The sequence below is a fragment of the Physella acuta genome, unplaced genomic scaffold (assembly GCF_028476545.2).
Source record: "Physella acuta isolate Inbredline_101_S28 unplaced genomic scaffold, ASM2847654v3 ptg000363l, whole genome shotgun sequence".
NCBI classification, from domain to species: Eukaryota; Metazoa; Mollusca; class Gastropoda; family Physidae; genus Physella; species Physella acuta.
The window spans coordinates 218881-243017 of record NW_026731882.1 but is presented as its reverse complement, the minus strand read 5'-3'; the positions used below and the strand labels follow the sequence as shown (position 1 = coordinate 243017).

The following is a 24137-nucleotide window of genomic DNA, read 5'->3' as shown; positions in this document are numbered from 1 at the left end:
CGTATCACTTTAGTATTTCACTTTTAGTCGTCAAGTGTTGTGAGCCAGCAAGGGAAGGGAGTCGTCATGTGATGTCAGCACTTGTACCATTACAAAGCCCAGTCAAAGATATTGTGTGGAAAAGAAATAATGATGTGGTAGCGCGGTGTCAACTACCTAATCCATGTGAAAGTACCTTTAATCATCTCTATAACATCAGCGAGAGTTTTATGAATACAGGACTTCACAACATCAGCCTCACTATCATAAACGTTACTCGAGGGTTCCCTGTCTTTGCTGAAAACAGGTGGACACTTGTCTCAGAGACTACGCCTGCCGCACCGTACTTTAGTTGTGACTTACATACTTACGGTGAGCTATTTCAAAATGTATACTTTTAGGAATACACATAAAATGTAACTAATAATGGTTTAAATATTTTTTCAGTTCTATTTATTATTTATTACATTTTTCACGACTTTTGGTTTTTTGAAAGTGTGCAGATAAAAAAGAATGCTTTTTCTTCCAGTACAGTGATTGAATACGGCATACATTATTATATGTATAAATGATGCAATTTGTTTCCCCTCTGCAAACTGTATAACGAAACGCTATAATAAGCTAAAACATACATTCTACATCCACACAAAAAAATCTCCTACATTGCAACTTTATTTCAAACACATTACGATATAACATTACGTGGCAGTGTTAAACAGAAAAAGAAATTCAATAAATACACACTTTACTTAATGACTAAGCTGTGTAAACGTAACCATCTACATAAATCGTGGTTCCACAGTGCCAGTAGACAACACTACCTGCAGTTTTTACCAAATTTCAACTGGTTTTAACGTCACGTGTTTGGTCTCGAGAGTTTACCCTGCAGGAAGTTGTCTACTGATTGTTGATAAGGTAAATATTTCTTGCCCTAAGTTATTTTACACGTAAATAAGTTTACTGTTTAACAAGTAAGAAACAATTGTAAAAAACTATCCATCATATGGATCTGATAAAATAGACATTATTTTAGCTCTAAACTCGGTATACATCGAACGGCGTGGCCTAGTTATAGAGTTCAAATCCGGGTTCAAGTCCACCCAGCTCTGAAGGGTACCTAACTTACGTTAGGGAAAGCAAAGGCGACAGGGCATGGTGCTGACCACAATATCAGATTCCAAGGTTGTCTACGTGGTAATTTAGTGAACGTTTACTTAAAAAAATCTTAAGATATCTGTCTACTGATCATGTCTGCTTAAATCTTGTTTGTTCACATTTTTGTGTTTGTGTTCAAAATTATTATTTAAAATTTTTATTTTTAAAAATACAATTGAATTGTACCAATTCACCACCGTTTTAAATTTAAAGTACATGAGAAAATTATTTTATATAATATTTTATACAAAATAAAGTTACCCTTTCGAACCATAAGGTAAATAGGGCAGAAAAGTAGGGCTCACATGTGTATGCGACAACAGCATATAAAGCCTCAGTGTGGTCGATTCTATGCCCAGCCGCCTTTGCCCTCCAATACGTGAGTCAGCTTTTAATCCAAGCTGAGTTGGTCCTATGGCCCAGGATAGGGAACCGATATAGAGACTTTTATGTTAGTGTTAGTAAGCTCTACAGACCAGCCCCTACACCATCTAATCCTACCTTTTTCATTTTCGAAATTTTTTTAAGCAGAAGAAAACTGTCACTTTTTCAAACGTGACCACGACAAGCAGCAACTGGTCAACCGCTGAACCAGTCTATTACAACACCAGTTGTAGCGTGCATGTTCCTTACATCAACTTGAGACCTGGTCTACAGGAACTTCACATGTACGTCTATCCTAACGTGACCAACTCAACTGAAGATAAGAAATATGGCCAGACGGTAGTACACAATGTCACTTTAGGTAAACATAAATTAAAAAAACAACAGTATTTTTAAAAATGCATAAAAACGTTTAAAAAAAGGCTGTTATGTAATAATGCACTGAAAATGAGAAAATATTTGTTTTCTTTAAATATATAACGTTGATTTACTATTTAAATAACTATTAATAAAAGCGTGGGTCGCTCCTTAAATTATTGTACATGTATTCAATACATACTAAAGCGAACAGCGCTTTTCTTATTAGTTATTAAGATAAATTAGTTGTTCAGAAGTGGTCGAAATTTCGCTCGCCCATTTTGACCACTAAGACAGAAAGACATGGTGAGGAAGCAAATTAAATAAACGCTTGTAATAAATATCTGAAAACAAAGAGTGGTTATGTCAAATCATAACCCCTGACAATTGGTGTTTCATAGTGTAAACAGGACTCAATTATCGTCCTAATCAGATGCGAGGTGGAATTGGGGGGGGTGGGGTCAAGATTAACGGCTGATCTCAGTGCGAATATATTTTGGACACTTCGCCCTTTACCGATTAAAATTGTACACAGTTCAAAGATGTGGAATGTAAACAATTAAAGGATGACCCTTCAATTCTATCTTTTAATGGTTTGATGTTCCATTCAGTGATGAATTTAAACAGAAAGGATGAAGAAGAGCATTTTCTTACTCTACTTTTTAAACATAACTTTTTACTTTGTGTGACGCTGCAATAACTTTTGAATAGGTCGATTAAAGTTAATATCTACCCATTAGATCAATCACGACTTCCTCTAAAGCAAAATCTTGATACCTCTTTCGAGTCGATATACGATAGTATAAAATATTTCACTTTTGTTTAGAACCACCTTCTGTAGAGATCAAAGTCACCAACTACACAGATGTCAACGGACTTACAACATTCAACTGTACGTGTTACAGAACAGACTCCAGTCAGATTGAGACGACCATACAGTGGTACAGGAATAACACAATGATACAACACAACAACGGAACAAACGTTTCAACCATCCAAGTATCAGGACCATATGATGGTTTGTTTTATTTTCTAAATCGCTAAGTTCCGAGTATATTTTAGAACACCATTTTCATGTCCATCCATATCGATAATGTCTACGAACTTTAGTGTACTAAAACATTTTTCTACCCAGAATACTACTGTCAGGCTACCAACAGACTGGGATGGACAAGTCAAAATGTCAGCTGCAAACCAGTAGCAGAAGGTGAGTTTATTTCACTATTGTGGTTTTCGTCTTTTTTTTTAATAATTTAGAACCATTAGCCATATCAGTTCTTATAGTTTACACACAAATCATCCGACCATTTAAATAAACAAACGTCAAATAAAAAATTAAAAAAAAAGAACACTTTAGTAGAAATTATACACATTTTAAAAAGTAAAATACAACTTATGAAGAAACTACGTTTATACATTTGTAGAAAATTTTGCTTTTCAGAACACATTACAACAGCACAAAGTATAAAAAACTGCAGTGCTAATTCTTCTTGTTTGGTTGAGAATGTTGGCGAAATATATAATATAACAGCTTCATCAAACAACACCGTTTCATCAAACACTAGTAGACATGGAACAAAAGGTGACGTGGTCTAAAGTTATCCAGGTTACATCAGCTGTTAACTAATTAGCCAGTACAACATGTAGACACAAACTTAAAAACAAACTATTAACGTTATATGCAAATTATTTTAATGAGACTGCTATCTTACCATCTTTTCATCACTTATTAATATTTAAAAACTATTTTGTTTTCAAATTGTAAGGAAAATTTGGAACATAATTGAAACTTCTCTATATTGCCGTTTTATGAATTATCTCGACAGAACCATCTGGATATATTACGGTGTTAATCGTATTTTCAGCTGTACTGGTGATTGCGGTGGTATTAGCTGCGATATTCTGGAAAAGTAAGTATATCACTTTAGTAGAGAAATACAAGACTTACAGCATTTTATCATTGATATAAAACAGGGCGGTGTGAATTGTCTTCGTGAATCTAGCCAGGTACTCATATTCGCTGGATTGGCCTCAGCGGCGCTCTACACACCTGATCCCGTAAATGTTATTTGATAAATTATTACATTAATGAGCTAATCAAGTAGATGTTAGAATTGATGGTGTCAGTATTGACGAAAATATAAATATTTTAACAAATGACATTTTGGAAATGTAATTTATTGACTTTTTTTTCAGCAATTTATCCACGTATATACCACACAACAAAGATGTAAGTAAATATGAAAATTATGATATTATTTTTGGATGTATGTTGGCCATATGCTAGATACAACATATTAATTCATTTTCTGCAAATGTTAAAAAAAAAACACAAAATGATTGCGCAGTCGGCATATCAATATAATTTTTATCATGGTTACCTTTATTTAAAAAATAGATATTTAAATAAGTGGTTATACACTCGTAGGTCATGACATCCGATTTTTAAAAAAAAATATATAAATTACCTTGAATAAAGAAAGTAATCTTACTTATTTTAGTAAAATCAAGCAAACTGTTAATAATGTATTTCAGTGACCATTTAGGATATCATAAAGGATTGATCCTACTTGGAAGTTCATAAATGTTAAATATGTCTTTAACTCTAGATTCATTATTTTACAGACATAAGAATGAGTATGAGCTAAGAGGTAAAATATTTTTATCTTTAAAATACGTTGCATTATTATTACAAATTAAGTTCAAATATTTTGACCATAAAGTAAACTGCTTCAAAGCGTGTTAGCAAAAAAAAATTAAATAAATAAATAAGTCACCAAATATATAAATAGAAAAATACGTCTTTAACTGAATTTGTTTCAGTTGAGATAGACAACGGTGACCTTTATTACTTTAGTGCTTCAGACTCTCAGGGTATACATATTTCTCGGAATGTTTTTACATGCTTTTTTTCCCATGTTTGGCTGGAATAGCATGTTAAGTTAAGACACTATTAGAGAGCTCCACGTTTTGCTTACTTCAGCTACATGTTGCCGACACATCGCTTTGTTGTTTTTGCTTCAAGTTATTTTAAATGATTGTAGAGATTTAACGAAGAAAACCATCATACCATAACGATCATGCATATATATATATATATATATATATATATATATATATATATATATATATATATATATATATATATATATATAAAATGTAAATCTATTTTGTCTATCTGCATCTCTGCCGTGTTCAGGTAACGACACAGACGGCTTTGATACCACCTGGTGTTTGGGTGAAGAGGACACAGAATCTCATTATGAAGAGTTGGACAAGTTCAGATCGTGATATACACTATTACTGTCTGGTAAAGAACGAGGCTGTTCCTGTTCCACGAGGCAGTTCATGATATACGAAACATATATTAATATATGAGACAGTATTTAATATTGGAAACACATCTTTATGTACAGTTATGTTTTTTATGCAGTTATGTTTTTTATACAGGAAATATGAACTGATCTATATTACAGATTTCTGAAGAAGCAGCAGTCTAAAGATTAATATTTAAAACTAGGCATCACAGTACATGACAGACAATCATAACGTTTTGAAGTTTTTGATCTGTTTTTATGAAATAGAGGGTGCAGCGTGGTCGAATGGTAGAGCGTTTGGTTGCTAGCTCGAATGGCTCGAGATCGAATCTTGGCTCTAAATTTTGTAGGAGGTCTTTGAATTCACCCTGCTATGATGAGAACTTGGCTTACGTTGGGCACACTGCTTACCACACCATTCCTGTATAAGCCGAGGCTAAGAAATATATGTTTTTTATATGCGCAATCGATCGTTAGATCTAAAGAGGAACTGTACATATTATGCAATGGAAAACATACTCCTTTTTGTTAATGACCAACTAATATATATTGTAATCAATACAGAAACATTTTTAAATATAATAGCTTGAACTTTGGCACATTTTTTTTTCAAATGAATGAATGTTATTGTTTACAAAGTACGCAAACATTTTGTACCACACTTATTCATCAACATCATGAGTATTTTAACATCATTCGTGAAATAATTTTAAGCCTAAATATGATCTTTTTCTTTAATATTCCTTTTCCTTGGATTAATTAACTAAACAGCTATAATGAAGTCGTTGGCGGCGACTTGGCGGCACGCGGTAAGCAGTGTGTCACCCCCTCCTCCACCAACCACATGTATGATGTAGTACAACTCTTGGCAATGTGGTGTCACCAATTCTCTACCACGGGTTATGTTACAATGTGCTCATCGATGTATATAATGTTATCAAGATATTACACTTACTGGAAAAACATAAAGACTTTATCATTACAATTTGCTATATTTCGTTTTGGTGTCACCCTCTAGATTGGTGACACACCCTTGTATGGTGTCACCCTTTGAATAGTGTAACAGGGACGATTCGCATTCCCGTCCCCGCCTTGTGACATTAGTAGAAAAAACATTTAACTATTTGTGTGTACTGTTTATTAACCCATCCAGGCCATGTATGCTTTAGTATTTTAGGTTTGTTTACATAGTATGCTTCAACAAGCTCCACGGTATCTGTTTAATGCATTTACATGTTATTTTGGTTAAAAAATGTCCCATTGCAATTATACATAACAACCAATACATTGTAGTCAAGTTTAGAAAAACTAACTTATACAGATAATTTAAATTTTTACTAAGGTAAAAAGTAAATTTAAAATAGTTACGAAATTAATGCATAGTTTAACCAACTTTACGTCAGAGTATGTTCATAATGAAGTTCCAGACTTATGTACAGCTAATTATCGTATGTCTTGTCCGACCACTTCAACAATGTGAATACATAATATACATAGCGTGATTTTTAATAAAATACGTTTTTTATTACAGGTAAATAAATATCAAATATATATTTAAAAGTGTATCGATGTTGTTACTTTAAACTATTTGTGTTACATCTGTTAAAATATTTTGGCTAGAAAATGACATGTTTCTGTCTAAAGCCTTTTCAACTTAACCGTTATTTTGATACCCACTGCAGTAGCATACCAATATTGATACTTTTATTTATACACACGAACTATAGGCTACATATTTGACCTAAATAAATTACTGCATAAAATGAAAATGGCGGATAGTGTTCCATTACAACGACACAGTAAGCTTTTTTTAAAAATCAGTTGTTATCTAAACTATATTATTCAGTGTGGTAATATTCATTAAACATTGACACAGTATGTCTGTGGTCTAGAAAAGAATCTAACACTTAAATTAAACCTTGATACTATATAGAAGAAATGTGTCTTAACATGCTTACATAAGAATCGATTGACTTCAAACTTGTAGCCTAGTAACTGCTGAATCTTGACTTTATATGTATACAAACAATATCTACTAATACATACACGCTTGAAATTCAATCGGCATTATTTTTTGTCAGAACAGTAGTAGTTGTTCATACCTATTTTAACAAAGAAAAGGAAATATTACACACACGCAAACATATATATATATATATATATATATATATATATATATATATATATATATATATATATATATATATATATATATATACTATTATTTCAATTCTCATATACAATATATACATTCATATTTAGTCACACGGTATAAAATAGTATACATATAAATATTTGTATGCATATCCATATATATGTATATATATATATATATATATATATATATATATATATATATATATATATATTGGGTAATTTCAGGGCATTAAAACTAGTGTTTTTAATGGACCCATTTGAAAATTCATAACAAATTAGTTTTGAAAATTGAACTGCTATAATTCAAAGTAAATTCAGCTAAATCCGAGTAATAAACATGAATGTATTTGTATTTAACTTAACATTATAATATTCTGACCTCTTAAGATTAGCAACATATAGCATTTCAAATCTTATGTTTAGTTGATGTGTGCAAAGAATAAACAACTATCAATAAAGTAAATAATAACAAAATTAAATACACATCGTGTCCACACCCAATTTAATCATACTGATTAATAATTGAAACCCACTCAATCACTGTAGCAAATCATATTGCTTTCAATGAGCAGAGAATGCTACTTGTTGTGTTTATTAGATTATCTTGGTCTAAGCAATTTGAGTCCAAATTTTAAATTATAAACTTGTATGCCTTTCTAGAGAGATGCAGAGTTGAAATATCGTAATTCGGAATTTATTAATATACCGTAGATTTAATATGCACACACACACACTACATATATATATATATATATATATATATATATTGTGACCTACTTAGGTCCAGTAATGTTTTATTTTGACATTGTGTTAATACCATATATGGATTGATGGTGCAACTACCGGGGTTTTTCCACTGTCTTATTAAGAGTGTCTAAGACGTAGAAATTTTCCATCAAGATCTGATTGATTAATTCAGACCAGATGACCACCCCAACCAATGGCCACATGAGTTGAGGATAACCTCCCCTGTTGCCTAAGTCTTTAACTAGATCGCACACACGCGACACGAGGCAGTTCACCTTGATCAAGCAGTCCATCTTGACCATGCCGTCTATGTTGTCCGGAAATAGATTCTGACCATTTGAACGTGAGAGAACTTAAGTCCTGAGTGTGCAATGCTTTCTTAAGTTGGTTTAGTCTTCTAGTATAATATTACTTGTCGCCAAGTGATTCTTGAAGCTATAGCAGTGTTGTGTGACCTGTGGCTATTTTTATACAGTGTTAAAATCTGTGATAGTATTTTTTCTTACGCTTTGTAAGTTGGGTTTTGTTATTTTCTAAATTAAATATTTTATCTCGTTTAACCTAGTGTTCTGCAACAACTGTGTTCGCTTATTAAAGGTTGTATGCAGATTGAATGAGTTGTTAACTTCAATAGTATCACTAGTTTTCCCTAGACATCGAAATCGAGCCCTAGTGTGTTGTTGGGTTAGCGTTCATTCATTTAGGCTTTAAGTCATTTGCATATAACCCCGAAAAAAGAATCCGGGGACGTTCACCATCTATCTGCCTGGTAGATAGGTAAACGTTACAATATATATATATATATTTATTTATTTATTTATATTTATATATATATAACGTATTTATTTATACCTGAGTATACAATATTTTGTCATAATTATCTCATACATGTTTACATATGTATTCAGCTAAGATAGACGTCACATGGTTAGATCACGTGGTACACCACAACCTCACCAACACACACTATCCCCCACGCGGAGACACGCCCCTGATTATCGCCTCTCAAGCCAGACGTGTACAGGCAGTGGTGGTGCTGCTCAGTAATGGTGCGAACGTCAATAAGACCAACGACAACCAGGACACTGCGCTGGCTATCGCGGCTGGTCAAGGATACGACGATATTGTGGAGATTTTGTTAGATAACGGCGCAAAGACTGACCTTTTGAATACTGACCACTGGTCAGTTTTGATGCACGCTGTCGTTAGTGGAGATATGCGAACGCTAGAATTGCTGCTCAAGAAATGTGATGTCGAGGCTAAAGATAGAGCTGGGTTAACACCGTTACTTATAGCAGCTAAACATGGACACACTAACGCCGCTAAAAAGTTGTATGATGCTAAAGCAGACCCTAATGCTACGTGTAATCTAGGTAAAACTGCTCTGATGTACGCTATAGGTACTGGAGATTTTGATTTAGTGTACGAGATGGTGAGGATGGGGTGTGACGTCAACGCTAAAGACAAATGCGGGTGTACAGCAATGATGTACGCAGTGGAGATGGGCAACAAACAAATCACTGAGATGTTACGAGAGAAAGTTTTAAGAGACAACCCAAACGATGAATGTGTGTGTCAAGCTATTCGATTGGCTAACTCGTTTCTGAAGAAGAAAACAAGGAAAAGACGAAGAAAAAAACGACAATGCAAGTCAGAAGATACAGTAGCGTCAAATGAGAAGTCACTGGTTGCATACAAAGGTAAGATTTGTCTTAGTTGCACACACACACACACACACACACACGCACATACATACACACACATACACACACACACATATATATATATATATATATATATATATATATATATATATATATATATATATATATATATATATATATATATATATATATTAGGGGTAGAAATTATAAATAGAACAATAAATGTATATGAAATCAATGACACTCGCTTACTAGCACTTCTAGCTAATATTAACTCGTGGTCGAGTCGGTAAAGCTTATGTTGCTAAACAGCCTCTCTTCTAGAAGAGACAACTCAAAAATTAAACAACTGCTGCCTTGTAGTTTTTTTTCGGTTGGACAAAGGCTATGGAAGCAAATCCAAAAAGAAAATCAGGCTAAAATTGGGGTCAATGGCCTTAATGGCGCATAACCATTTGACACGTATACTTAATTGTGTTTTAGGGGATCCCTTCCCACACTAAAATCAAGATCGAAGAAAAAGTGAAGAAGATAGCATTTCTCACCTAGAGTTATGAGCCATATATGAGTCGCAATTCTTAAGCAAGCATACACGTTAGAAAAAATTAAGCGCCAGAAAATATATCTTAATAGACAAAAGGTGTCTTGACAATACTGTGAAAAATGCTACATACACCCTACAAACAATTTCTATAAAAAAACTCAGTATATTTTATACCAGTGTATTGTAAGAAAGTCAAAATTAATTAAATTAGTGTAAATGAAAAAATAATTAGCTTATCGAATATCGATAATTCAATGTTGTTATTGACTGTCATGTTTGGTTTTTTACCACAGGTCAAGGGGAAATCCCCACATTCAAATGTTACCAGCCTGTAGTAGAGACCAACATGTTTGAGAAACTTTTTCAAATGCTGAAGGTCTGTTGGGATAAAGAAGTGATTAATATGATCTCCGGAATCACAACAAGGAAAACAGATTTAAATCTGGTCATGTGAGTATTAGATGTCTACTTTTTAGCTTTATGTATGTAATTATTCGTCTTATATTGTTTGTCATTAATATTATTAGCACCTTGTGTTTTGTTGCATTTGATTATCATAAAAATCTTTAAAACACTGTAAAATATGGTGAATTTTTTAAAAATTTTGCTAGTAATATAAAATGTATCATGTATTTATTAAATACTGTACTGAATTGCCTTTTGCGGCTGTTACAGTTATGTGCCTATAAAAATCAATATAACATTTATTTATCCTGTTTTGCTATAAAAATTCATAACAATATTAAATGGCGTGGTCGAAGGGTTAAGTGTTTGCCTGTTACTCCAAAAATTTCGAGTTCGATTCTCGGTACGGATTTGTGACTGTAAGACATTCCTGAGTCCACCCAGCTCGGATGGGTACCTGACATACGTTGGAGAAAGTAAAGACGGCTTGGCATAATGCTGACAACACTAACCGTTCATTTGTTGAGGTCAAAAAATATATTTTCTCTATTGTATCTTTCTAATTGAAAACTAGGACTAAAGAGATTTACATTAGTTTTTTCAGTCTTAATAATTGATCAATTTATATTTTAACAAAGCTAAAATGTGTACACGTATCTTTACAGTAATTTCACCCACAACATTGAGTCAGCAAAGATTGTAAATTTAGGTGGTGAGGTTTATAGTAACTGTGACTTCAACACACTACCAAAGGCGCTAGCTATTGCTGGGATTGAAGCAAACGGATACACATCTTCAACTCAAGACTCCACACCTAGCTTTGATGTCAAGCAATTTCAAAACTATTTGCTGTGTAAAGTTAGTATTGCAATACAAGCATATTTTACACCAAGTGACAATGTAAACACATCATGAATTTTTTTTTTTAAATAGGTTATAATTTTCAGTTTGATTTTATTTATATATTTAGTATTTAGTATAATTTTATTTCTATCGTATCATTCAATTAATTGAAAATTCAATATTTTCTTTTCCCATTTTGTAAGTCACTAACTATTTTTATTTAGCAAATACATAACTGAGATGAAAATTTTATATATCTGACTATCGTAGCCATATATTTGTGTTATTTTAAGCTACGTTCTATACTACGATGGTGTTGCTTAGTATATTGTTTTTGGGAATGGATATGTAGTAAACTGTTTTTATATCCGTGAACACAGTTGATGTAATTTAGTTACTATTTAAAAAACTACCAAACTAATTTGCTTGACTTGAAACATATATTTTCCTTACTTGACTCATATTTGATTTTATATACAGCCCAAACCGTGATTGTCAAATAAAATTCTACCATCAGTACTATGCTATTTTAATTTTCTGTTCAATTATCATTTGGATATTTTGTTGATATTCTGAACTACTGAAAACCTGAATACATTTAATCTTTAACCTGATCGTTGTGAGCAGGTGGTGGTGTAACAGCTGTTTGCTCTCTAGCTGTTTGCTATGCAACCTGTATGTGTAACAGCTGTTTGCTGTTTATTATGTAACCAGTATGTGTGTAACAGCTGTTTCCTATGTAGCCAGTATGTGTTTTAAGTTTGTCTGATTGTGGTGGAAGGGGAAAGATACGGAGAACATTATGTCAATTTTGTCGATTTCATTTCGCAGCATGACAAAAATTTTGTCTTGTTTTAATATCATCATGTTACGGAATCATTTCACCAAATTCGAGACAGTTGAAATAAATGATGGCTCAACACAAAACAAACTGATTCAATTTACACATTACCGCAATGAGAATATAATACGCGGCATAGAAAATACTGTTGTCGGCTTGCTCATAATGTAGATAATAATATTTATTAATTTTTTCCAGATTTTTTGGGGAAAACTTTTGAGTATAAAATTATTACATATTTAATTAATTACCTTTATTTTGAAAGTTAAGGCCATGTTCGTGTCCTACATAATATAAGCTTACATTGATAACATAGCAGTGATTAATTAAACTCAATAACAATATGAGGTTAATTGTGTTTGAGACTAGTTATGTCCTTAATTTAATTAATTTACATCTATTGTAGTAGGGTAGTTGCATTGTTAATTTTTACTATATAGCTGTGATTTTTTCAATTCTAGGTAAATAGTGTTATTATTCCACTTAACTTTGGTCATAATTTATTTTTTTCATTTGTTACACAACGTATATTATTTATTGTATATTTTGTTTTTAAATTATTTTAACTTTAATTTTTTTAACAATAGAAACACACGATTAGAAATGTCAAATAGACAGGGCATAATTTTTTTTTCAAGTGAATAAATAAAACATCCAAACACAACGTCATTTTTACTTTGAAACTTTATTTCTAAACTATTATTAGTAATTTACAACCTGACCTAGATCTTACCCTACACGAGGTCAGACGGAATGATGTACTCATCATTAGCTAGTGATGTGTCCAGTTTAATTAACGAACTGTCTGTCATGTCAGTTTGCCAGACGTCCACCCTGACACCGGCAGTGTCAGTGTAAATAACAGACTCGTACACGTGCTCAGTGGTGACGTCATCGCCGGCTGTCCGCGGGATTTTGGCCGACTCAGACCCTCCCACCATCTCAGTGAGGTTCTGTAGGAGACGTTTACCTGTGGTCAACAGATTCATTAATTAGTAAAGCGGTTATTATTTAATTAAATGATACATTAACTTAAAACCAAATAAAGTAATTTAAATGCAATTAATTACAAGACTAAAAAGTAATTGTGCATTTGAAGAATTATAACACCCATGATTTAATATAATTAACGATGACTTTTAATGAGAGCTCAAGGAAATAATTAGTATATTAAAATTATGGCTTTTGGCTTATGAACTCTTTCAGATTGTGTTGAGAGGCCTCATCCGGTAATATTGTTACTCATTTTAACTCATTTAACTGTAGCTATTCTGTTTTCCTTTCATAAATTGCTGAATCAACTTATTTGAACTTTGGGTAATAATTTAATAAGATTATATTTTTAAATTATTATTATGACTATATTTCTTATTGTAATCAAGAATCTAATTGACGTATGTTAAAATATAGTAAAATTCGAATAATTTGACCTTTACAAATGTAGAAAACCAACAGAGCCAATAACAACAGAACAAGCAGTGCGATAGACACAGAAAGGGCGACAACCAAAACAGTCGACTTCTCCTGGTCTGTGTCCGTGTATAGAGTTATCCCTGGAGAATTAATTAATACATTGCCAAAATTGTAGGTCAATTTAAGCGAAAACAGTTATTCCAAGGGATAGCTGAAGTTTAAAAAAAACAGCTAATTAATTGATACGGACTAAACCTTCTCCCCACTAGAGAATATATTATCAATGTATTTAATTTATTCATACATCTTTTCTTTGCTAAACGTCCGTTAATGTTTAAACATATTACAACATTTTATAGTGTTTAGCGTAATTACATTTAAATCAGCATCTTTCGATAAATGAGACTTTCAAGATCAGAAGTATTTAAAAATAAAAGTATATATTTTCATTACATAAACTCGCATGACTAGCAGCGTACTTCCAAGACGACCAAGGCAACTGTACATAGCTGTCACTCAGAATTATACAAGAACCACTACACATGTATTAAAAAATCCATTTGTTTCTTCATGTAGACTAAGGTAGACTAAACCCACCTGTTGTATTATTGACCACAGTCCTCCCGTCTATGGTAAAGCTAGAAATGGTTTCTGTTGACAAAAATTACTTTGTTATAAACATATTTATATTTCATAAATCTGAAAACTAAATTCTAATACCCATAATTCATTTTAAAAAAAAACTTATATGTATTCACAAAATTGTGTCAATCAAACCTGTGTCTGATACACCACCAGGTGTTGATGTTGTTTTAACAGTTGATGCTGTCGATGACAAGAACATCAGAAAAATGTTAGAGCTTTTAAATTGCAAAAATATTAATTTTTAAAAATATATTTTTTTAAATATTTTTAGATAGTTATAAATACTTATTTTGTAAATTAAAATATATGAATATGCATGAAATGAAAAAAAAAGTTTATATTATATAAGTTATATTAGCAATAATCGTCATAGAAAAAAATAATTAAAACATATAAAGAGCCTAATTAAATACAGATCTATGATTATAAAATTGTGTGTGTTTAAAAATCAATGACATGCGGCTAATTATTTACTTAATTAATTAAACAGACCTGAAAAATTGTGCGTGTTTAAAAAATCATTGACATGCGGCTAATTATTTACTTAATTAATTAATAGACCTGAAAAATTGTGCCCATCTACCAGTACTGTAAACCTCCTGCTGGATGCCAGACCACATATGGTATAGCTGTACGTCAGATAAGTTGTTGTATGCCGTGTGATGCCGTACGACACACACGTTGTGTTGGACGACACGGTCAGGTTGTCAGCTGACAGATGACCGACACACGGCTCAGGTGTGTCGTGGCAACACACCTCAACTGTCCGCACATGCCCAGGTAAGGTCACCGTGTCAGAGGTCACGTTTTGTTCCTTTAGTATTAGTGCTGCTCTCTGGCTAGGGTCAGAGGTCACTTTGTGTGGGGTTAGTGTTAATGAAGAAACATCTGGATTAGAGTAAAAAAAAAATAGTTAACACACTCTGGAAAAATCAATCAACATTAAATAAATTAATAAAGTTTACGTGATATAAATTAATTTAATATAATTTATTTACGCTGCAGTCCTATATATTTAGAGTTGCGCCATGAATATAAGAGCTTATATTGTTTATCTAATCGGCAGTAAAGATGTACTTTAGATTGTGTGACATACACCATTTTATTTACTGAAGTATGTATTACACACACGATTTTATGTGCTGAAGTATGTATGACACACACCATGTGATGTGCTGAAGTGTGTATTACACACACGATTTTATGTGCTGAGGTATGTATGACACACACCATGTGATGTGCTGAGGTATTATGACAAACACCTTTCACATGTTTGTTGGAGGTTAAAAAATCAATATTTAAAATTCAAAATACGCTTTTATCAAATTGTTAATTTAAGTATTTACTTACTTCACACCTGTCATTTAGTTGAATAAATAACTAAACGACAGGTGTGCACTAATTATACTTCATTTTTTTATAGCACGGCATAACTTATTTCAAATATAGATACCTATGATGGGAGGTAACCGTTGAATATTACTTCTTGTCTCTAGGTTAGTCTGGCTGTGGGTTATGTACCCTTGTATGTCCGCCTCACTCAGCGAAACTCGGGCTGTGAGGTTGATGACGATCTGCGTTGTGACGTCACAATAGCAGGTCAGGGGCTTGAAGCCTACACAGCCGTGAGCTAGGTCAACAGCGCACAGCTGGGTGGAGTGGGGTGGGGGTGTGTAGGGGGGGGGGGGGAGGGTAAAGACACTTATATACAATGTTGGAGTAGCATGTAATAAACCAAACTCGATCTTTCTAAACACAGCTTTTAAACGTGCGGCCTATTTTTTTCGTTTCTACAAATTTTAAGCATCTTTTTGTGTTTTACATTTCATTTTTTTACAGGATGAAACTTTGTTAGCCTACTAACCAGACACTATTTTTCTACAATTTCTTTGAGACAAGTTTTAATTTGTACTAGCCTACAACTTTGTCGATCCCCACAACCCTTGGTACATTTTGCTACGTTAAATTTTACAATTCCAAATTAAATAATCTCAATATGATGCATACAAATTTACTAATACAATAGTTTGTTTCCTATAGCATTACAAGATGGCAATAGACCGGCAAAAAGCACTTCGAAATTCACCAGCCTGCGACTTAAAACCTAATTCAATCTATAAAAACGGTAATCTATTTCTTTGCAACTATAACTGGTTTTAGCACTTTCAAAATGTACAGTTACACTGAAGTGTATTAAAAAATTTACAAAAAATTACTTTGTAATTATCTTGAAATATGTATGACACAAAAGTCAAAGTACCTTCGCGGAATCGTTAATTAACGAGCTAAGTTAATCAAAGGTTAATTGTTGTATACAGATCAAGTTATTCAAGTGTGTGAAATTCTCGAAAAACTCCACATCTTGAATATTATAAACTTAACAAGCTATGACAAGCGTGTAAGAATTGAACACAGGAAGTTAATTGTCTAATTAGTTCTCACGACAGTCACAGGTTGATTGGATACAATAATTAGCGTACACACACGTTATTTAACATTTACAACTTTTACAAAATAGAGCCGTCACTTCAACCAACTACCACCTACAACAGCAATAATAGATTAACAACCATGTTTAAACACAAAGATACCGTCTTCAGTATTTTATTTTTCTTACTCCTATACTAAAATGCCATACTCATTTATCTAACCTAAATTATTTTTTTTTTATTTTAATCTTAGGCCAGAGTGAGATTCAATACTCACATAACTAAACATATAGTTGAATGAATATTACGACAGATTACACATGCTATAGGTACATATATAAACTCGCTATCGTAGGATGACCTAAGAAAGACAACACATGCTATAGCTATATACCAAAACTCAATAGCCTTGAGTGATCATTAAGAAAGATCACACATGCTATATCTAGATATCTGAACTCAATAGCTTTGAATGACCATTTAAACATATCCCACAAGCTCAACTCACATATCTAAACTCGCTATCGTTGGATGATCTTAAGACAAACAACACACGAGTGACCATTAAGTCAGGTCACACAAGCTAAACTTACATATCTGAACTCTGTAGAGATCAACGTCCTAAACGTAATGACCACCACAGTCGACCACTCTCTTCTGTTTATGCTGACGTTCACTTTGAGAACCGCTTTGTCAATGCCGTGACGTAGACTGGATGAACATGACGTCATGCTGTCCTGCTGTCTATATGGCAATATGTGTATAACCTGCCCAAACAGACCTGGTTCAAAAAAATTATCATTACTTTCTTAGGGTGAAAATAATCTTTTCTCTCTCAGGGTAAAAAATTAAACTTTTCTCTCTCAGAGTAAAAAAACTAAACTTTTCTCTCTCTAGGTAAAAAAAAAATAATCATTACTCTCTCAGAGTAAAAAACTAATCATTACTCACTCAACCCAACGCTAAAATAATTAAGTACCTTTGAAAAATTAACGGCCCATGAAGTAGGTACAGTAGAGTTCACCTGTTTCACCAACACCGTGCAGACATACACTAAACTCACCGCTTCGTTGGATAGCGCCAGCATTTTCACTAATTACAGTTAAGGTATATATTCACATAAGTTAGAACAATGCAATGCAAGCCGTCTAGTAATGAAATAAATATGTACAACATTTAAATACTTACATAAAACACAACTATATGTTAATATGAAACGGAGCAGATTGCACATATCTTTGAAATTGTGTTTAAATATACATACAGCATAAATGTTATTTTGATAAAATGTAATTTCTGTAACTAAGCACAATAGTTAGAATGCCAGTATTTTTTAAAAAAATCGATCTGAATATTGTAAACTATAGAGTGCTAGAATATAGTGTCTCTATTGTAAATTTAAAATCTAGAATTCATTTAATGAAACAACTTGACACATGAGTTTAATTTCCTGCTTTGTTAAAGTACACACGCTTAAAACGAACAACATGTCTATGTAATCATAACGTATATAAATATTTTAATCAAATTAACATCCCTTCTATTTATATGGTTCATGTTTTTATTTTTACCCGGTCATAACGTCAAAGTAATTTAGTAAATGTTGGTGTTTATCTGTAACGTAACTCTAGTGATTTATTTTTATGTTGAAGCGTTCAAGAAATACAATTTAAAATTCAGTGAAATAACAATCATGAATGTTATGGGATGAAACTGAAAAGGTAAATTGTAAAGAATTAGTTCACACGCGCGGTATCATTACAAGTTTAACAAGAAAAAAAACAAAAAAAAAACACGGGTGCGTTGGAAAAACAACACAACAAAATAACATGAAATAGAATAAGGTTAGGGAAAGGGAAATAACCAAAATAAACTGGAGGGCAAAATAAATAAATAAAAATTAGTGACGAGAAGGTAGGACAATACTGTATTGACTTATTTCACCAATCTGTAGGTCTATAATATTAATTATTGAATTAGTTAAAGAAAACAACCAATAGGCCTATATTAGTGGATATTATATATCTAATTATAGAATAAATAAATTTACATGAGACTGTTGGTCTAGTCGGTAGCGCACTCGGCTGCTAATCCGATAGTCACGAGTTCGAAGCCTAGTCACTAGAACCTTCCTATCACTCAGTTCATCTGGGTATGTAACAAATGTACGAGAAAATTAAAGATCTGATCACACCTTCCCTTCCTTTGGTCCAGACACATCTAAAAAAATTCCCATCAAATAGTGTATACTTTTTTCCTTACTTTTTTCACATTTGTAACTATCCTTTTTTAATTCTTGGAAAATGTGCGGTTTAGTATGTATTAGTGTACAAAAAGGTGTTTAGTTGTCTGAGTGAGTGAGATGTGTGTATACGTTTGTGTGTATGAGTGTGCTCACACCACACACATTTCTCCATACAACGAACTATAACACGATCACACGAGTACAGTACAAGGCACGCCTGATTACACTTACACAGTATTTTACACCTCACAAACACGCTTTTGTTTGAGATATTAGCACTCGCTACACCTTTAACATTACAAGCAATCACACGGGTAATTTCGTATTATTTTTGGAAATCTTTGTTCGCAAAAACTCTTTGATCTTTCCTTTATACAGCTATTTCATTCTTCGTGTTGCGGGTCAATGGTAGGGTAGATTAGAATAAGTTAGAATAATCTAGAACGTAGGGGAGAGACATGTGTGAGTTGAGTTAACCCCGTGTGTAGTTAACACTGTGTTTATATATTGTTATCTCAGCTCAAATGCGGGTATAAAAGCAGGAGTAAATGATTGTGTGGGGTGGTTGGTTGGTAGCGTCTAGGGTCGGGGGTTGGTTAGTAGCGGCTAGGGTCGAGGGTTGGTTGGTAGCGGCTAGGGTCGAGGGCTTGTTGGTAGCGGCTAGGGGCTTGTTGGTAGCGGCTAGGGTCGAGGGTTGGTTGGTAGCGGCTAGGGTCGAGGGCTTGTTGGTAGCGGCTAGGGGCTTGTTGGTAGCGGCTAGGGTCGAGGGCTTGTTGGTAGCGGCTAGGGCTTGTTGGTAGAAGCTAGGGGCTTGTTGGTAGTGGCTAGGGTGGAGGGCTTGTTGGTAGCGGCTAGGGTGGAGGGCTTGTTGGTAGCGGCTAGGGTGGAGGGCTTGTTGGTAGCGGTTAGGGGCTTGTTGGTAGCGGCTAGGGTGGAGGGCTTGTTGGTAGTGTCGAGGGCTTGTTGGTAGCGGTTAGGGGCTTGTTGGTAGCGGCTAGGGGCTTGTTGGTAGCGGCTAGGGTCGAGGGCTTGTTGGTAGCGGCTAGGGTGGAGGGCTTGTTGGTAGTGTCGAGGGCTTGTTGGTAGCGGTTAGGGGCTTGTTGGTAGCGGCTAGGGTCGAGGGCTTGTTGGTAGCGGCTAGGGTCGAGGGCTTGTTGGTAGTAGCTAGGGTCGAGGGCTTGGTTGGTAGCGGCTAGGGTCGAGGGCTTGTTGGTAGCGGCTAGGGTCGAGGGCTTGTTGGTAGCGGCTAGGGTCGAGGGTTTGTTGGTAGCGGCTAGGGTCGAGGGCTTGTTGGTAGTGTCGAGGGCTTGTTGGTAGCGGCTAGGGCTTGTTGGTAGCGGCTAGGGTCGAGGGCTTGTTGGTAGCGGCTAGGGTCGAGGGCTTGTTGGTAGCGGCTAGGGTCGAGGGCTTGTTGGTAGCGGCTAGGGTTTGTTGGTAGCGGCTAGGGTCGAGGGCTTGTGGTGTAATGATGAAAAGACAAGCTAAATAAAGGTTTGAACAGTACCTTGAAACGTGTTTGGAGTTGAACGAAAGGTTGGTCGTAACAACTGGTCGCAAGTATTAAACAATTATTAGAAGAAGATACGGGCTCGAGCGGCAATAGACCGTAACATCTAGTATACTAAAATGTTAGTATTATTACGAAAAGAAATTGTTTTTAATGTGCTAGGTACAAAACTATTACCATTATTAGACAATTTAAATAGGGGCGATAAGTTTTGGAAAAGGTTTGAAGGTTTGCCTATCTTAATACTACAGATCAAGCAATATTATGTGTAAGTAACTATAGGACAATCACTGCCGTATCATACCTTTAAAAACATTATTCTGTCAATGTGTAAATATTTTTTGGTCGGGTTTTTAGACCTATAAATAGCCTGGTGGGGGGGGGGTTATAACCCCAAACTCCCCTTTAATGCCTACGCCACTGTGACTTGCCTACACGTAACCTCCATTCGCGGAACATCTTCCTACTACCGAAATACAGCGTCCATATTGTGATCCTGATATAACACATATTTCATATGTCCTACTCGCAACAAATGCTATGGTTCTAATATGTGCGCTCTCTGAGCCAACTACGTTACAAATAATCCTCTCATATGAAATTTGTATTGCAAGCGCATATGAACTGCTATCTATCAACACAATGTAACTATCATTCCAAAATCAATACTTTAAGCTGTTCATCCAATACAGCATTATTTGTTATATTAATTGAAGCATCACTCTTGTACATAATTAAAAGCTGCTACGCAATCAGACATATGTTGCCCAGGGCATTGCCGTGTCTTATGAGCGTCAGCAAAGAAGATTTAATTGCATAGTCTAGACATCTGTATGTTGAGGCTTGCATAATGAGCTAATATATATATATATATATATATATATATATATATATATATATATATATATATATATATATATATATATATATATGTATATATATGTATATATATATATGTATATATATATATGTATATATATATATATATGTATATATATATATATATATATATATATATATATATATATATATATATATATATATATATATATATATATATATATATATAATTTTCATAAATCATTGGATTGCAGCCTCAACTGATATAAAAATGGAAATAAAGCTGTGCCTCTTACTTCTCTTGGCATTAACTGAACTCTCCCTTGGGTAAATATTATTTTACTTTCCATTGATTAGCAAATTGTAATAGTAAAAAGGCATCAAATGTTACTCCAACACTGTTCCAAGGAGCGGAGTGGCAAAGCGGTAGAGCTGTAGACTTTTTGAAAAGGTTTTGAAAATGTAATATATATGTAATGGTTTAGTATTAAAATATATTTTAAGATAATGAAATATTTTCTCCTTTTTAGTGCATTATTACATGAAATCTTGTAATTAAAACGTTTTTATTTATTGTTTCAGTACTTTAAAATGTTTATTTATCCTGTTTTGCTATAAAAATTCATAACAATATTAAATGGCGTGGTCGAAGGGTTAAGTGTTTGCCTGTTACTCCAAAAATTTCGAGTTCGATTCTCGGTACGGATTTGTGACTGTAAGACATTCCTGAGTCCACCCAGCTCGGATGGGTACCTGACATACGTTGGAGAAAGTAAAGACGGCTTGGCATAATGCTGACAACACTAACCGTTCATTTGTTGAGGTCAAAAAATATATTTTCTCTATTGTATCTTTCTAATTGAAAACTAGGACTAAAGAGATTTACATTAGTTTTTTCAGTCTTAATAATTGATCAATTTATATTTTAACAAAGCTAAAATGTGTACACGTATCTTTACAGTAATTTCACCCACAACATTGAGTCAGCAAAGATTGTAAATTTAGGTGGTGAGGTTTATAGTAACTGTGACTTCAACACACTACCAAAGGCGCTAGCTATTGCTGGGATTGAAGCAAACGGATACACATCTTCAACTCAAGACTCCACACCTAGCTTTGATGTCAAGCAATTTCAAAACTATTTGCTGTGTAAAGTTAGTATTGCAATACAAGCATATTTTACACCAAGTGACAATGTAAACACATCATGAATTTTTTTTTTTAAATAGGTTATAATTTTCAGTTTGATTTTATTTATATATTTAGTATTTAGTATAATTTTATTTCTATCGTATCATTCAATTAATTGAAAATTCAATATTTTCTTTTCCCATTTTGTAAGTCACTAACTATTTTTATTTAGCAAATACATAACTGAGATGAAAATTTTATATATCTGACTATCGTAGCCATATATTTGTGTTATTTTAAGCTACGTTCTATACTACGATGGTGTTGCTTAGTATATTGTTTTTGGGAATGGATATGTAGTAAACTGTTTTTATATCCGTGAACACAGTTGATGTAATTTAGTTACTATTTAAAAAACTACCAAACTAATTTGCTTGACTTGAAACATATATTTTCCTTACTTGACTCATATTTGATTTTATATACAGCCCAAACCGTGATTGTCAAATAAAATTCTACCATCAGTACTATGCTATTTTAATTTTCTGTTCAATTATCATTTGGATATTTTGTTGATATTCTGAACTACTGAAAACCTGAATACATTTAATCTTTAACCTGATCGTTGTGAGCAGGTGGTGGTGTAACAGCTGTTTGCTCTCTAGCTGTTTGCTATGCAACCTGTATGTGTAACAGCTGTTTGCTGTTTATTATGTAACCAGTATGTGTGTAACAGCTGTTTCCTATGTAGCCAGTATGTGTTTTAAGTTTGTCTGATTGTGGTGGAAGGGGAAAGATACGGAGAACATTATGTCAATTTTGTCGATTTCATTTCGCAGCATGACAAAAATTTTGTCTTGTTTTAATATCATCATGTTACGGAATCATTTCACCAAATTCGAGACAGTTGAAATAAATGATGGCTCAACACAAAACAAACTGATTCAATTTACACATTACCGCAATGAGAATATAATACGCGGCATAGAAAATACTGTTGTCGGCTTGCTCATAATGTAGATAATAATATTTATTAATTTTTTCCAGATTTTTTGGGGAAAACTTTTGAGTATAAAATTATTACATATTTAATTAATTACCTTTATTTTGAAAGTTAAGGCCATGTTCGTGTCCTACATAATATAAGCTTACATTGATAACATAGCAGTGATTAATTAAACTCAATAACAATATGAGGTTAATTGTGTTTGAGACTAGTTATGTCCTTAATTTAATTAATTTACATCTATTGTAGTAGGGTAGTTGCATTGTTAATTTTTACTATATAGCTGTGATTTTTTCAATTCTAGGTAAATAGTGTTATTATTCCACTTAACTTTGGTCATAATTTATTTTTTTCATTTGTTACACAACGTATATTATTTATTGTATATTTTGTTTTTAAATTATTTTAACTTTAATTTTTTTAACAATAGAAACACACGATTAGAAATGTCAAATAGACAGGGCATAATTTTTTTTTCAAGTGAATAAATAAAACATCCAAACACAACGTCATTTTTACTTTGAAACT

At 33.3% G+C, this 24137-nt stretch overlaps 3 protein-coding genes across 3 annotated transcripts; 2 read left to right on the top strand and 1 right to left on the bottom strand.

The window, feature by feature from the left end:
• The first annotated feature begins 272 nt into the window (after positions 1 to 272).
• LOC131941504 (uncharacterized) lies at positions 273 to 5408 on the top strand. Its single transcript, XM_059300775.1, has 10 exons — positions 273 to 351; positions 782 to 894; positions 1666 to 1879; positions 2702 to 2893; positions 3011 to 3082; positions 3317 to 3457; positions 3702 to 3785; positions 4072 to 4105; positions 4501 to 4526; positions 5075 to 5408. The coding sequence occupies exons 3-10, from the start codon at positions 1801 to 1803 to the stop codon at positions 5164 to 5166; spliced, it is 720 nt and encodes a 239-aa protein (XP_059156758.1). The 5' UTR covers positions 273 to 351; positions 782 to 894; positions 1666 to 1800; the 3' UTR covers positions 5167 to 5408.
• A 1552-nt stretch (positions 5409 to 6960) lies between these two features.
• Positions 6961 to 12981, top strand: LOC131941475 (ankyrin repeat domain-containing protein 24-like). Its single transcript, XM_059300751.1, has 4 exons — positions 6961 to 6991; positions 9005 to 9796; positions 10598 to 10754; positions 11375 to 12981. Exons 1-4 carry the CDS (start codon positions 6961 to 6963, stop codon positions 11622 to 11624), a joined length of 1230 nt encoding a protein of 409 aa, XP_059156734.1. The 3' UTR covers positions 11625 to 12981.
• Positions 12982 to 13120: 139 nt separating this feature from the next.
• On the bottom strand, positions 13121 to 15815 carry LOC131941473 (uncharacterized). The gene is made up of 6 exons (XM_059300750.1): positions 15809 to 15815; positions 15013 to 15339; positions 14584 to 14631; positions 14404 to 14457; positions 13824 to 13946; positions 13121 to 13363 (listed from the first exon to the last, which is right to left on the bottom strand). Exons 1-6 carry the CDS (start codon positions 15813 to 15815, stop codon positions 13128 to 13130), a joined length of 795 nt encoding a protein of 264 aa, XP_059156733.1. The 3' UTR covers positions 13121 to 13127.
• Positions 15816 to 24137: the final 8322 nt, after the last annotated feature.